Raw genomic sequence first — 16,849 nt, 5'->3', positions numbered from 1 at the left:
TTTCAGAAAAACTTCCATAGCCCCGCTCTCTAACTTCAAGCCACTCTTGACAAGTGCATTCATTCTGCAAAGAGATGCCAGCCCAAAGTGGTATGCACAAAACAGATTTTATTGTGACATGTACAGACCGGTTTCGGCAAAAATTACCAAGCCTTCCTCAGTGTAACCATTTCAGTGTAAATGAAGTACATTCATTCTTAATTTCTTATATTTATTATTTGTTTTTTTTTAATATTTTTTTAGTAGTATAAATTGTGTATGTAGAACATATTCATAAGCAATGCCAAACTGATCTGCCCACATTTACAATCATTACAGCAGAAATTATAGTGGCTTCTCACAACCAAAGAAAACAACTGTTCTAGTTAACTTACTACATGACAGCCCATATAAATAACACTGTCATACCAAATCATTTATCTTTTAAGCCATACTCTGCCTGTCAGTAAAATAAATGTACGAAATGTTACCCTTGTGATCTCAGGCAATTAGGAGCCCTTCCATAATGTAATCTATTTCCTTGACTGGCTGAGCTTGACTTTAAGCTGATCACCAGACTGCAGCAAAGTACATGGTTCAGGCTTAAAAGAGAGGAAGAGCTAGCACGAGCCAGGAATGCTAAGCGGTTTTCTTCATAATTGCACTACTGCTAGCAAATTGCTATGTAAGGATATTAGCAAAGGTAGATTATTTGGCTGTTCATACTTTACCAAATGCTAATGCTTTAAAGAGTTGTTGTTGTGTCTTTCGGCTTTTCCCGGTTAGGGGTCACCACAGCGGAACTCCGGTCCGCTAATGATTGGTAGTTGATTTTTACATGCCGTGTTACCAGCCCTGACGCACAACCTTCAACGAAGGTACGCCCATTCACGCATGTCTCTACGCAGAAGACGCTCTAGCTGAGAATTGAACTGGACAGTGTCTTACTGTGAGGCGACAACGCTACCACAGCACCACCACGTTCATTATTTGTATATGTAGATATGTGACATTTGATCGAAGGTACCTTTGACTGAACCACATATAGTTAAAAAAAAAAAAAAAAAAAGAAAATATATTTGATGAAAAGCTATTTCCCAGAAAGCTGTAAAAGTCTAGCAATGGCATTTGTGCTATTGTTTTTGATCATGGAACTTATTAGGGTAGTAATTTTAGAAGATTTTGTGTGGATTGGTTACGCCCACCATCAGGTCGTACCCCCGGATTTGTAGATGTTTGTGTTTGCACACTAGAACTGATTGTGTGTAAGGTTTTCTAATTTTTGCAGGTGTGTGAGACTGTGGAGTTAAAATATATAATTAAAGGGGGCTTGCCCCTGTGTGTGTGTGGTGTGGTGTGGTGTGTGGTGTGTGTGTGGTGTGTGTGTGGTGTGGTGTGTGTGTGGTGTGTGTGTGGTGTGTGTGTGGTGTGTGGGTGTGTGTGTGGGTGTGTGTGTGTGTGGGTGTGTGTGTGACTGCAGCGTAAGGCATTGAGTTATCTTTCTTTAATGCCTTTGTGGAAACCCTCGTTAATTGTAGTCTGAATCATTTGTGTGTTTTGACTAGACATTTGAGTTAATATTGAAATTGAAAGACTGTACTTCAGCTTGTACATTTCTTACTGTGACTCCCCTGAATTCTGAGGTGACAGGATTAAATATATTTTAACCGGGCTTAAGCTGAGAGGTTACTTTATTGACTGTTAATTCAGTGTGTACTTCGAATAAACGTTGGATTAAATATTAGCCCCAGATATTTCTAAGTATCTACCTTTTATAAAATAGTTGCCAGCTGGACCAGTGTTTAATGGTGTTTATAAGTTTTAATTTTTTGTTGGTTTTAAAGAGGATGTGAACAGTTTTCTTAATAAGTGACCTTCAGGTCCTTTCCTGTTCTCCTGTCTTCCTTCTAACACTGAGCCAAAGTGCCTTATTTCCTGACTTTCAGAGATCAACTAATTGGTCATATGTGAGTGACAAAACACGTGGAAGTGGTTAGTTTGCCAGGTGCTCCAAAAAAACTGTTTCCTCATTTTGTTGTCCTGTTTTGCAGCAGATTCGCAGTAAATCATAGCAGACAGTGCATTTATGAGTCCTGAATATACATAGATCAAAATATCCTTAGAAATGTGTTCAGTAAAATAACAATTTGAAATATATGCTTGGTCCTCTCACAGTTATCTGTGAATAATGCTAGCCTTTGGCATCAAATGAGTTGTCCTTTTTATACAGAGTTTTACATAAATGCTTTTATGTGCTTTTTGATGTTCTTTGTGTTTCACTGTTGCAGTCATTACATTTAGGTTATCTGCCTGCAGGTAGCCCTCAGCCGGCCTGAATACCAGAGTCTTGGATTCCTGTGTTGGATGCTGTCTCCTCTTCCATGACATCAGGTCATCGGGGATATATAAACATGCAGCCAACGCCATTACATCAGTCTTTCTTGCTGTGCGGTGCCGGAAGCAAAAGCAGTTTGCAAGTGCCAGTCGGCAGACTCCTGAAAGTTTCGTTTTCGAGTTTCAGAACCGAAGTCTTGGTAAAAAGCTACGTACCGCATTGGGGATCATTTTTCTTGCTCTTAACCAATGTTAGTAAAAGTTAAACAATTGTCTTACCTGTGGAAAGCAAATACCTCATAAAGATTTTCATTCGTATTGCATTCCTTGCATAGGCCCTGACCACGATGTCCCTCGTTGTCGGTTTTGTGCCTTATTCAACCCCCAAACTATTTGTCGTTTGTCTATTTTCGCAGCAATTTATTTTGGTACTCGGTTTAACTATCCAGAAATGGCTTTGGTAAGCCATCCGACTACCGATATTCTGAAAAAACGTAAGGATAAAGACAGAGAGAGACCGCATAGGTCCAAAATTGCAGACAATGCTTCTGTTAAGCTAGTCACCAGTTCGCCGGTACTCAGTGAGGAGCTTTTGCAACCCCAGATACCTGCTACTTCAGATTCGCAGGCCTCTACTAAGACCCATTCGGAGTCCAGTATGCCACAAGATGCTTCTTCGACTGTGGAACCTGCGGATGTCTCTACCTTGGATGGGTCCGGAGCCGCTGTGCAGGCACTGGCTTCTGAGGGTGTATTTAAGCCTACAGATTTTCATTTTAAACCGATGCCATCTTCTTCATCCAGGCCTAAAACTCGACCCACACCTAGAAAACCAGCGTCCAAACCGCATGGACAGGCCCATATGCCTAAAAAACATATGCTTAGAATGGCTGAAGACCTTATTACTTTAATTAGGGGAAGCCAGCCTTCCCTCTCTGAGAACTAGAACTGATTTTCCTACAGATTCTTCTGATCAGGATTCTGAAATCTCTGTTTCTTCTGATTTACCAGGATTTGCCCTTATCTACCTATGAGGATTCTGATGCAGAGGATTCCATTCCCTTTGCTTCCCCTCCAGAAGATTTTTATTTTGGTGAATCCTTAGGGAGCATTTCCACTGGAAAAGCCAGGATTACTCTGACTCCAAAAAGAGGCTTAGGGAATTCTTACTCCTCCCTCAACGCAGGCCTTTAGCTATACCTCCTGTTCTGGACATTGTAGATGATGACTTCTTGGAATCTATCCTGTCCCCAGACACTTCACCTCCAGCTCCCAGAAAACCTGACTGGTATTACAGAGTGCCTGACTCTCACAAGTTCCTCTTCAAGAATCCTACTGCGGATCCAGAGACCATTTCCCAAGGACCAAAGGGCATTAAGGCTACTGCTGCCAAAAATCCTAAACCCTCGGATTGAGATCCTAGGGCCTTGGACAGATGAAGAAGGTATACAAGTCTGCTACTTTGGCCATTAGGGCCTTAAATTGCCAGTTTCATATGTTAAAGTATCAGCAGCATATTGTGGGACTACTTAAAACAGAAAATGATGTTGATTTCTGACAATGCTGAACATAAAGAATTACAGGATTTAATGCATTTTGCTGAACAAGTTGGTAAACATACTTTGCAATGTGATTTTAACTCTTTAGAAGCATCTTGCAGGGCTGCTGTCACTGAGTATGTACTTGGAAGGCATGCTTGGCTTAAGGAGCAAATCTTGCCAGATCATGTTAAAGCTAAATTACTGGATGCTCCCTTAAACCAAGACCACTTGTTTGGCAACAAAGCAGAATAAGTCCTCAAAAAGATGGAGGAAAAAGCTAAATCTATGCAAACGGTTAAAGATTTCCTGCAAGTACAGCCTCCCAGATTTAGTAGGCATTGGCCTTCAAAGAATTGGTCCTTTCCAGTCTGTTCCAGGCCTTCTCAGTCCAAACCCAGGAACAGCAGACCACCTAGGTCACAGTCTCAGGCTACACACAGGCCTAGGCAGTGGAGGGCTCCCACTTCCAAAACAGGAAGTAGTATGACACCCCCTACAGAAAAATATCACAATGACTTAACCTTAACCCTTCCAAGCCCTGCTCAACTGCCTTTCCCCTTTAGGGGGAAAGATTGCCCTGCATGCAAAAAGCTGGGAACTCATTACCCAGGACAAATGGGTTTTAAATATAGTTTCCCAAGGATACAGATTCCACTTCCACACCCTACCAACCCCAAACAGTTGGTCAGACCTACCCTCAAATCAGTGGGCAGTGGCTCAACAGCAGGTTCTCTCTCTTCTAAGTGTTAGGGCTATTCAACCTGTCCCAGCAGAGGAAAGGGGACAAGGTTTTTATTCAAGACTTTTCCTGGTACCCAGAAAAGACAGCTCCTGGCATCCTATCCTAGACCTCTCTATTTTAAACACCTTTTTGGTAATCCCAAAATTCAAAATACTAACACTTCAACAGCTGCTTCGTGTGCTAGGCAAAGATGCCTGGTTGGCAACCTTAGACTTAAAGGAATCTTACCTGCACATTCCAATAAGGAAATCTTGCAGGAAATACCTACGCTTCAGAGCAGGCTCCATGCACAGTTCTCTGCACTTCCCTTTGGCTTATCTACTGCTCCCAGGGTATTCACAAAGTGTCTAGCTCCAGCCATTGCATTTTGCAGGCAGAGAAATAGTGAAACATACCCATACCTGGACGATTGTCTGATTAAGGCAAAAAGCCAGGACATGCTATTAAAACATCTGGCATTTGTCAAGAAACTTCTAACCTCCCTGGGGTACACCATAAACGAAAAGAAATCTCACCTAGTACCCTGCCAACAGATTGTATTCCTGGGAGCAAGCTTGAACACAACTTCCCAGATGGCTTACCTCTCGCCAGAGAAACAAGTTTATTTAACAACCTACTTCAAACTACTGGCTACAAAGACCCAGCTATCTGCAAGGAAAATTTTGCAAGCCCTGGGGTTCATGGCCTCTTGCATTCTACTAATTCCATATGCAAGACTGCATATGAGGAAACTACAATGGTATCTAAAAAGCCTATGGTGTCAACATTCTCCAAACCTGGAATCAATTATTCCTATCATTCTTTGTATAAAGACAAGAGTTCCTTTGGTGGACAGAGGCCTGCCACACAACAAGAGGCTCCCTTTCAATCTACCCCATGCCGCCCAAACCCTAACAACAGATGCATCAGACTATGCATGGGAGGCTCACTTGGCAGGGCAGTGCATTCAGGGCAAATGGAACCAGAGTCAGATGCACCTGCATATCAAGCTGTACAGCATTCCCTGACAGCCTTCAAAGACCACATCCTTCCAGGAAAATTATTGGTAAAGACAGACAGCGCCACAGTTATGTGGCACATAAACAAGCAGGGGGGAACCCACTCGTACCCTCTCTGCAGACTAGCCCTGGCTCTGTGGAACACAGCCTTGAGCTACCAAGTGCACCTACAAGTTCATTTCCTGCCAAGCAAGCTTAATTCACTGGCTGACGATGTAAGCAGAAATCACATGGACCCACACGAATGGAAACTAGAACCAAAAATATTCAACCTCTTGAGTAACAAATGGGGGACCCAGAGAGATATACCTGTTTGCCTACCCCCAGAACTATCAATTGGACAAATTCTGCACAAGGACTCCCCACAATCAATCTTGGAAAGTGGATGCCCTGTCCTTTACCTGGGAAAGCCCCTTGGTTTATGCCTTTCCACCTCTCTGCCTCTCCTCTTGAAGGCTCTGCTAAAGCTCAAACAGGACAAACCAAGGACAGTACTTATAGCAGCAGATTGGTCCTGCCAGCACTGGTACCCCCTCTGCGCAGCATGATACTGCTGGATCCATGGCACCTACCTCAGACCCCTTCCCTGCTCTCCCAGCAGGCGGGCCAGATTCTGCACCCTCAACTTCAAACCTTGAACTTTGCAGCCTGGTTAATTCCTTGAGCTCTCCAATAGCATCCTTCGGTAAGCAAGTACTGGATGTCATTCTGGAAGCAAGGAGACCTAGTACTAGAAAATCCTATGCTGAAAAGTGAAAAGCCAGACCCAGGGTATGGGCACTATGGTGCCCAGCTTACCTCATATTCTTCAGTACTTAACAGAAATGCTCCACAAGGGCTTATCCTTCTTGTGAGTTTAAATTCATGCCTTTGCAATTTCAGCACATTATAATACTGAACCACCCGGGCGGCCACAGTGGTGCAGTGGTTAGCATTGCTGCCTCACAGCAAGAGGTTCTCAGGTTCGATCCTCGGCTGGGGTGCCTTCTGTGTGGAGTCTGCATGTCCTCCCTGTGGTTACGTGGGTTTCCTCCGGGTTTTCCAGTTTCCTCCCACATCCCAAAACATGCTGCAGGTGGATTGGGACACTCTAAATTGGCCCTAGGTGTGAGTGTGTGCGTGTGTGTGCCTTCTGTGGAAGGTTGGGCACCGGGCTGGCAACTCGACACTGTAAAACTCCACTGCAAATCATGAGAGGACAAGGTGCTCCGCTGTGGCGACCCCCTAACCGGGAAAAGCCGAAAGAAGAAGAAGATAATACTGAACCACCCCTCTTCTCGCACCCCCTGTTAAAGCAATTCTTCAGAGGGGCTACAAATTTAAGACCCCCCCCAGGCGAGCCCCTACTCCAGCCTGGGGCCTTAACTTTGTATTGGAAATGCTCACTCTCCCTCCATTTGAACCAGCTGCAACTGCAGAGTTGAAATTCCTTTCTTGGAAAACAGCCTTCATTCTAGCCATCACTTCAGCAAGAAGAGTGTCTGAATTACAGGTCCCCATGGCAGTGGAGCCCTTCATTATCTTCCATGCAGACAGGGTTTCCCTCAGGACCAATCCTTCCTTTATGCCCAAGGTGGTGTCTAGTGTGGCCGTAAATCAATCCATTCATTTGCCTACCTTTTTCCCGAATCCACAAAACAAAGGAAAACAAATTCTGCACTCTTTGGACATGCACAGACAACTGAGATTTTATTTGGAAAGGACTAAGCCTCTCAGAAAATCTGAACAGCTGCTAGTTGGCTTGGCTGCAGGGGCAGAGGGGGGAAGGCCATTTCAAAGCAAACCATTTTTAAATGGATAGCCCATTGCATTCATTTCTGCTATAAGCACCATGGAAAACCTACCCCACAGGGGAGATAAGATCACATTCCACCAGGGCTGCATCTACCTCTACAGCCTTTCTCAGGGGCATCCCTACCAGGGACATCCTAGAAGCTGCTACCTGGAGTTCTGTACATACTTTCACCAAGCATTATCATTTGCCAATTTTCTCTAAATCCAGAGCTGGCTTTGCCACTGCAGTCTTGCAGGGCCTTATAACTGGTCCTAATTCTAATTAAATTCCTCCTCCCAACCTTAGCTTTGGGAATCTACCCAAATGTAATGACTGCAACACCGAAACACGAAGAACATAGTACAGCTGTGTACACTTACCATAAATGTAGATGTTCGAGTGTATTCACTGTTGCAGTCCTGGTTATCCTCCCTCCAGCCCCATGACTTCTCTTGGCTCTACCTTTGCTTCTTGTTTTAAGCTTTCTGGTGTATTTGCTTTTTGATGGAGGTGTAACATAACATATAACTGCTTCCCTTTGTGGGGGCATCTGACATCTGGGGCAAGAAGAACTGATGTAATGGTGTCTGCTGCATGTTTTATACCCCTGATGTCATGGAAGAAGAGAGAGCATCTGATTCAGGAATCTAAGACTCTGGTATTCAGGCTGGCTGAGGGCTACCTGCAGCCAGATAACCCAAATGTAATGATTGCAACAGTGAATACACTTGAAAATCTACATTAATGGTAATTGTACACAACTGTACTTTCTTAACAACGAGTAGGTCAGTATCCTGATGTACCTATATTTATAATCAGTGCTTTATTTTGCGCATGTCCGTAGATAATTAAGCTCTGCATTATTTTGGAGGTGCTCATAATATTAAAAACTAAGTACAGCGCAGTGACATCTGTCCTTGTCCCTACCTATGTAGACACTTATCATACTCCAGAAGCGCCAACAGTGCTTCACAATGCAGATCGGTGTGACTGTTTTATTTAACTGCTAGTTAAACTTCTTAAACATACTTGTAAAGAAAGAAAGGAAGACAAAAATTACTGCTGTTACATATTTTGTGTCTGGTATCAGAAAGCTTTGTGTAATCTGGTAGAATAGAACTGTATACTGTTTTTGTGTTACATACTTTGGGTGTTTTAATGGTGATACACCACTTTGACTAATGCACCATTACAGAATTGTGCACTTTTTTGACCTCTAGGCCGTATGGGGAAATTGTCTTCATGAGGTGCAAAAACCTCAAACTGGTGAGCACATGGCTATAAGCCACTACATGTTGGATGTGAAATGCTTTCACTCCCCCTAGAAAAAATGCTCTTCCAGACTATTTTAATCCAAAATGGCATTTGTAGATGTATCTGCTACAGTGCCCGCCTAGATGTCATTGCTGTGATATATATTTTTTTAACTATCTCTGAACAAGAATTGACTGAGTTTCAGCAAATGTAAAACAAAGGAAGATGTGTAAAAGATCAGTATGAAATGTTACAGCAGCATTGTGTGTTGCAGATGGTGCATCAGCAACGCAAAGCAAGGAAGACTTAGCCTTTTGTGATTCATCAGCAGTAATTAATGAAATATGCAGTGCTGCAGACCTTGTCTACAGACACACACTGCATGTGTCAGGACAGATATACTGGCACAGTTTTTGTTATTGGGTTTGTATTTTTCATAATGCATTCTCCTTACTGAGGTGACGGGGTTATCTTACCCTAATGTGTGTTATGTCAGATCTTGTTTAGGATAGTATACTCAGAATTTATTCTTTGCCTTGAGAATCTCCAGACAGATTTGACAGTTTCTTTCAGTGATGCTCTGTTTTGGGTTCTTTGTCATGGTTCATACACAATGCAGTACCAAGTTCCTTTTTCTTTTGCAAGATGGTGTTTAAATTAGATTGAACAGCTAAGCTAGTCATACTTTTTAATCGGTCTCTTGCTTTTAGTGGTCATTGGATTTCTTTACCTTCAGACTGTAAACTTAAAGGGCTGTGAGTTTCTAAACTAGCAGATTTATGGCTGTAGTGGATGAAAGGAATGCAGTTGTAAATGAAAGTACACCATAAAGGAGCTATGAGTCGTTAGAGCTTGAATAGTGTTATGACCCTAGTGGGTGTGAAGTAACAAAAAAGAACTCCAGATACTTTTCTACATATGTATTTCTTTGAAAAATAACTTTTAGATTTGATAGATGACATGATGTAAGAGCAAGGGAGACGCATTTCAAGTAAAATATCATGAGAATTCATTCAGTCCCCAACATGGTGTGCTCTGAAGAGCCTGGGTAGGGTAGAAATGTGACAGAGTGGAAAAACTTGCTAAGTTATCATTCTTTAATATGTAGAAGTATGTGGGTCAAGTATGTGGGTCATTCCTTAGGAAGGACAGTCATCTCTCTGGGAAAGAAATGATGTGTTTTAGGACATAATTGCTCTTTAGATAAGTGCTATTTTGTTGATCCTAATTGACATTATGTGCTTCAGTGCCAAGTGTCAAGAGAACATGAAACACTATAATATCCAAGGGCTCACCTGTCTGCTGCATTGGGACTTAGTAGACAGGGATAAGTACGTACCCATACGCATAAGCAGATGAACTTCTCACCAAACTACATTAAAGCAGCAGTTATGGCAGAATGTTGAGGAATGCCATGTGCAGTCCGCTGTTGCAGTGTCACCTTGCACATTGTTCATTAAAAGATGGTGTCCCGAAGTGTCATGTCATGGCTGCTTTGCACAGACAGCTGCAACTTGCTTCTGCCTATCATAGGTTGGTACTAGGCTATTGGCCCTAGGGCCTATGCAAGCCTAGCCATAACAATTCCCTGGCTATTTCTTCCCAAACTATTTACTTTCCTGGACCCCTGTCTAGCAGGGCGACTGACGTGATTCCTCGGGATGAATTTCCTTTCTCCCATCCAATCGTCAAAGTTCCTTTTGAAGAGGTCCAAAGAGGCACTCTGCTTGACAAATATGGGCAGTCTATTCCAGAGTCTGAGGAATCTCTGGGTCAGGAACCTATCCCTCCAGTATGTTTTGTTTACTGTGATGACAAGATTTAGATCCCTGGAGCATGTGGCTCTGAGTGATTGGGATTTCTTTGTGTAGCTTGTCCAATAGCTCTGGGTTTGACATGGCCTTGTATGTTAAGCAGAGATCACCTCTGGGTAGACAATATGCGACAGAGTATAGCTGGATTTTTTAAGGTGGTCAGTGTAGGGCATCTGCTTTACGTCTGTGATTCTTTTAGTGAGATATTTCTGTGGCCTTTCCAGTTGTTGCAAATGTCTTGAGAGGTACATACCAAATGGGGCACTGTATTCTATAATGTGTCTAATGAGGAATGAGTACAGTGGGACAATGACCTCCTTTTTTCTGGATGAAAAGCCCTTAGTGATGAGGTGTGCCACATAGAAGGATTTCCTGACTTAAAGTATGAACCACGGATTGCCTAATCCCAGGTAGAGGTCATGTCTCAGAATGATTATGTTTGTGTGCAAGGGATTGGTAAAATTTACTGTGAACAGATATGGAAGCACACATGGGCTTATGCCAGTGTCATTTCAAGGTCTATATCTCCGTACCGAAGAAGTAGAGGAGGGTCCTTCTGACCTAGGCCGAGTGATTACTACTGACAATAAGACCAGAATTTCCATAGATTCCAGCTTCTTTCGCCAACAGATGTTTGGGATAAAACATCTGGAGAGTTATGTTCCATTCATAGAGGCCTCATCATGAGGTGTAACCCTTGAAAGTTTTTTTAAAATAGAAAGTAAGTGAATTTTATAACCAACAGATTACTTTAGTCTGCATATGCCAGATGAATTGCAGAAATCCTATCTATTGCTGATGCTAAAATAAAAATCTGATCTTCTATATCTGTTCTCTCCTCTGTTCAATCCCACCAAAACAATATTTTCTTGGGTTTTGTACCTGTAAATGCAACAGTTAATATAAAGCTGTGAAAATGTACAGGATAGTCATGAAAACAGTTTTCACTCGTAATCTCTTTGTTACACCTTGGAAAATTGAATGGCAAGGAACATAGAAAGCAGACGTGGACAAGTTGTCCACAATTTGTACGAGTGCAGATCTGGCAAAAAGTGTATTTGTGTGATAGTAAAATGCAGGTTGAAAATCAATATGGATATCAAGTTAGAGCTTTGTAGCACTGCTGAGCAATGATTTATGCCTGTGTTTGGTGCTGGTGGAGGAATGACACCTGACAGCAATTTAAAAAAATATCCTGTAGTTGCATGTTACACTGTTTGGAAAGTAATTCACTGTTGGTTTCATTTTAATTTGAGCTGTTTTCTCTTGCTCCTTATTTGCTTAACATGTCTTTTTATCCTATTTTATAGATGGGACAGAGGTACAAACCATCTACTGTTTAATATGCTCCCTGGAGGTCCACCAGATTATAATACTGCACTAGATGTTCCTCGGGACAGGTAAGCAGTCTAGATGAGTGACACCGATTTACTTTTTTGTAATGTCGACAGTTACAGGAGTACAATGTTAAGCAGAAACTAGCAGCCTGTCAGGTAAGCAGTGAAGTGGACTCCTAGTCAAAAAGGTAGGTTGTGCTGTATTTTGTAAATAGTATTACGTAATGAGATTTGTAAGGAAAATGAAACTACATGTGCAGGGAATGTTCAGATATGTAATTTTTGAGCCACTACTGACATACTAATATTATTATTTATAGGTGATGCATTAATTTAAACAGCAAATTCATATCACTCCACTATAAATAAGGACCTAGAACAACATGTCGCTTTACTGCTTTCAGTGACTAACTGAAAGCAGACCATTTGTAAATGGCAAACAGTGTAAATCAGTGGTTTGTGCTACACATAAGATATTAGCCCAAATTCCCAAAATTTGATGTATTTATCACAGTAATCTCTCCCTTACTTTGGATATCTAGGACTCTGGCTTGATCTAAACCTTAAATTTCAACACAGTATTCATATGACCCAAACTAAAATTAACCAACTTCTTTTCTGGTCCAAAAAAATCTCCTTTTTTTCTCAAAGTTGGAATGGCTGTCAGGACAGATGTACTCCTGATACAACTTGAATGTGACCTACACATAATGGCAGCAGCTTCTTTAATTACTTTATTCCCTCCTAGAAAACTTAATTGCTAATCCCTAACTAAAACAATCTGTCTGCTTGTAAAACAGAGTTGGTCTACTGATGATCTCTCTCTTGTTTAAATTAGTCCATTTTAGCTCTTCCCCCTTCTTTGCTAGCAGACTAACCAAACATATTCCCAGGTACATTTTTAGGTGAAACTCACAGTCCATCCTTCTGCACAAACTCCACATAATAAATACCACTGCAGGAACAATTCTTTGTCTGTTCTGGCTCCACAAACATGGGAATTCCTCTGTGCTAACCTGAAATGCATCTGCTTTTGCAGTTGTTTTAGTTTATACTCAAATGATCCTTTGTTGTAAAGTGGGAAAGTTCCTTTCTGAGAAGTTGTGTCTGAACAGAGGAACCAGGCAGGGGTGTACTCTTTCCGTGTTGTTATTTGCACTATATTTAGAGGCATTGACAAGAAAATAAAGGACTCAGAAATACAAAGATATAATCGGTATGATAATCAAGAAAAGCTGGCTTTATTTGCAGATATTATTTTGTATCTGATAAATCCAGAAAACGACATGTCAGCGTATTAGAACATCTTGAGACAGTTTTAAGTCTTTTTGAAATATAAAATTAATGAAGATAAAACAAACACTATAGCCGTAAACTAGGTACCCATACATGAATTGGTCGAACCCATACATGAATTGGTCGAACAATACCCATATTTTTGGAACATGATAAAATGAAGTATTTAGGAGTATGAATTTAAAAGGATTCTGTTATGGTAGCTGAGGATATGTGGGAAGAGACTAAATAATAGATAACACAGAAACTAAGAAACTGGAAGCATTTGTTTATGGATCGCAAGATACAAGCAGTGAAGATATTTTTAGCACCTTTAGATTTATATGCAGGTCAGGCATATTTTTATCAACAAGAGAAGGAGTTGTACACAGTAGTTAATAAAGAGTTGAAGGAATTTATCTGGGAGAGAAAGAGGACAAGGGTCAAGTGGGGTAAGTTAACTTTACAACAGAACAAGGTGGTTTAGGATTATCTAATTTGAAGGGATTTTTTAGAGCTATGCAATTGAGGCTCATATGCATAACACAACCAGATAGTGGAAAGAGATGATAATGAAACAGAAGGGAGAGTCAAGAAATAAGGAGAAAGTGGGATTTTGGATGCATATCCTTAAGGAGAATACCAACAGCCATGCAAAATAAATATTGATAAAGCAGCAGAAAGCATTCTAAGAAATAAGCCAACAAGACACTGGAGAAAGGAACATTTTCAGATAGGGAAGACTGCAGTCAGGGGTACTGAGACTAGGCAAGAGGGGTCTGAAATTTACTGGAGAAAACTGGCAAAGGGACCAGGGTATTAGGAGTAAATAACTAGAGAGGGAAAAGTAATAGAATGGGAAGAGGCCAAGAAGTCATTTGGACTGCAGGTAAAAGACTGCTGTCCCTACCAGGGATTGATATCTTAGTGTAGCAAAGAAGAAAGGATAGAGGAATCCTAAGTGGACGACCTGCCATGGTAGAGTTTTTAGTTGAATCTAGAGCAGACATTGCTGTTAAAAAGGTATAATTAACAGAGCCTGTAAAATATTACATAGTAACTATAGGAATTAATCGGCAGAGATTAAAAAAGATTGTGAAGAGTAAGCGGATAAGCAATTTACAAGGAAACAGTGGGAAGACATATGTATGACTCCCAGGTATACAACAAAGTCTAGAAGAGTATTTTTACTTGGAAGTGTTTGCATAGGTGTTTTTATACTCCAAGCAGACTCCAAAGAAATTTTCCTGGGGTAGATGGCAGTTGGTGGAGGTGTGATGGGGGATAGAAGTAACTGCGAACCTATGCTTTGGGAGTGTAATGAGGTGTCAGATTTCAAAAATTCCCTACAGAATACTCTATTAGAAGTATTGGGTGAGCAAATGGAAGTAACTAATGAAATGATTTTGAACTGGAATACACGATCTGAATTGCCTAGACATAGTAAGGCCTGCTAAAGTTAATTCTTGTGCTTGCCAAAAAGCTATTAGAAAATGGAAATCAAAGTCTAAATCAGCTGCATTTGAAGTATTCAATATTGTAGTGGAATTAAAGGAACTGGAAGTGGGATCTTTAGAAAAGTGCAGGGGCAAATTAACTAGAAAACAATATGTAAATTGTGGGAACAATACATGAAGAAGAATGTTTTGGAGAAGGAGTGAGATTTAAGGGAAGTCAGGAAATGATCAATTTATGTAATGTTGGATTGATAGTTATACAAAAAAGTGATCTATAATGTTTGTAACTAGGAATATGTTAATATGGTTTGTTTTTTTATATAAATGCATGTTTGCTCATGCCTTAAGTGATAATTCAATAAAGGCGTTTAAAAAATCCTATTTAGGGAAAGCTAATGCAAATACTTTCCCTGTAATCACGTAGCATCTATACCTTTTTCCTGTATGCATTGGTAGATCTCTACATTGCCTCTAAGTAGAATGATCTTCCCCATTACTTCTAATTCTCAGTTTTTCTCCCTACACATTTCCTTCTCCTTTTGTTTTTCTGCATCACATTTGCTGTTTCCTTATTTGCTTCCTGTTTTTCTCTGTTCCTTGTCATCTTTCTGCTTCAAGGTTAAATTTTCATACTCATTAGTACCTTCTGCCAACTCCTCTACAAACCACCAAACATGTAGACAATATTGTACATAGTGTATTAAAATGTGTCTTAATGTCCATTTGTAATCTGTTTTCTACATTTGTCTTTTTAAAATGTTTTAATTAGTTGAGGAAGTACAACATATTTATAAAATAAAGTGAGTTTATACATATATCCCTTATGCAGCTATCACTTTCATAAATTCAAAGCAAAAATAGACATACAGATGATTCTCAGCTGGATTTTATTTAGTAAGGCTTAAAGCATACCTAACAGCTATTTTTACTATTTGCAAGATGTTCTACTTTTAACATTTTAGATAATTTATCTTTTTATAGGGATAATTTTCTTTATTAATATAATTTATAAATTTTTACTGATGCATTGGTGTCTAATCTGTCCAGCAAAGAAGATGGCTTTGGACAGAATTTGAAGTTTCAATTATGATAATTATTTTGAGGTCTCAGCAAATCCAGTTCTTTGTTATAAACATTGTAAATGTCTACCCCATGCTCTTGTGTTTTTTCCAGGTAATTTAGTTTTATTTCACATTTCAAAGACCTGCGGTAAATGGATTGGCGACTTTTAAACTGTGTGTGTGTGTGTGTGTGTGTGTGTGTGTGTGTGTGTGTGTGTGTGTGTGTGTGTGTGTGTGTGTGTGTGTGTGTGTGTTTGTCTTTGACATGGAAAAAAGGCTTGGCAATCTACTTGTGTTTCCCCTTCTATAGTAAGGTCTGTAGATGGTGACAGCTGTTCAGGAAGTCACTTTAGGAGTCATCTGTGACTTATTTGCACAGGTAGCTGGGTGTAGTTTATTCTGAGAAGAGTATTCTACTTCTGCTCACTCAAATCTTAAATATGTATGTATCGATATACGGCACTAATGTTTGTATTTTGATCTTTTATTATTTTATATAGATTTGACATTGATCCATTGGACAAAAGGCAGCTTGAGAATGCCGGAGGAGGGAAAAACGCCCACATATTTTTCACTTCAGTCAGCGCCTTTGCTTCACAAATATCAAAGATTTCATCAGAATGAAGTAACACTACAAAAACATACATTTTTGTAATCATGTGACTTAAGCAAACTAATAAAACACCTTTATCACTTAACATCCCAATAAATTAAATCACAATATAAAATACAATAATTAATCATCAATTAATACAGAGTTCATCCTTGTCCTTGGTCAAGTGCAGATCTATGGATGGGAAATAGAAAATTTACCCCACGACAGACACCCTGTACTACTGATGGAAAGAGGCAGCTCCTAAATACTTTATCACATGCATGGCTCCCCTGTGTTATAAAAACAAAAAAAAAAACAAAAAGAAAATCTAACAAAGCTAGACTTTCCACTTTGTGGTTCCTTAAACCTCTTGCTTTAGAGGCGACATGGAATATATGCAAATTACCCTTTAAGGACATCAGGTGTTTCAGCTAAAAATGGCAGTCATACCTCTCAACCATACACAATTCCTCTGTATTTACCGGGTTTGAGGTGAAAATAATGGGGTGCCACAAATTCCCCGAGTGGCCCCTTTAATTTCTGAATTTTCCAGGTGTTTCAAATTTTTTTTTTTTGTTGCATTTTGAGTGAGCAGACTGCCAGCCTGTCGGAATTTGGCTGAGGGCTGGAGAGGGTGTGTACTGCTGTTTGAGTTTGTTAGGTTATTTCCGTACAGTGACATGTTTAA

At 40.4% G+C, this 16,849-nt stretch overlaps 1 protein-coding gene across 2 annotated transcripts in view; it reads left to right on the top strand.

Moving 5' to 3' along the window:
- EXT2 (exostosin glycosyltransferase 2) overlaps positions 1-16,849 on the top strand; it is a 1,719,054-nt gene that overhangs the window by 149,409 nt on the left and 1,552,796 nt on the right. For both annotated transcript variants that reach the window (XM_044078315.1, XM_044078314.1), the window contains exon 3: positions 11,747-11,836. In XM_044078315.1, coding sequence (XP_043934250.1) covers positions 11,747-11,836 — 90 coding nt within the window. The remainder of the gene's footprint in view (positions 1-11,746; positions 11,837-16,849) is intronic.

The sequence above is a fragment of the Protopterus annectens genome, chromosome 7.part0, assembly GCF_019279795.1.
Source record: "Protopterus annectens isolate FY-2018-M chromosome 7.part0, PAN1.0, whole genome shotgun sequence".
Classification (NCBI taxonomy): Eukaryota; Metazoa; Chordata; order Ceratodontiformes; family Protopteridae; genus Protopterus; species Protopterus annectens.
This window is presented reverse-complemented; position numbering and strand designations above follow the sequence as displayed.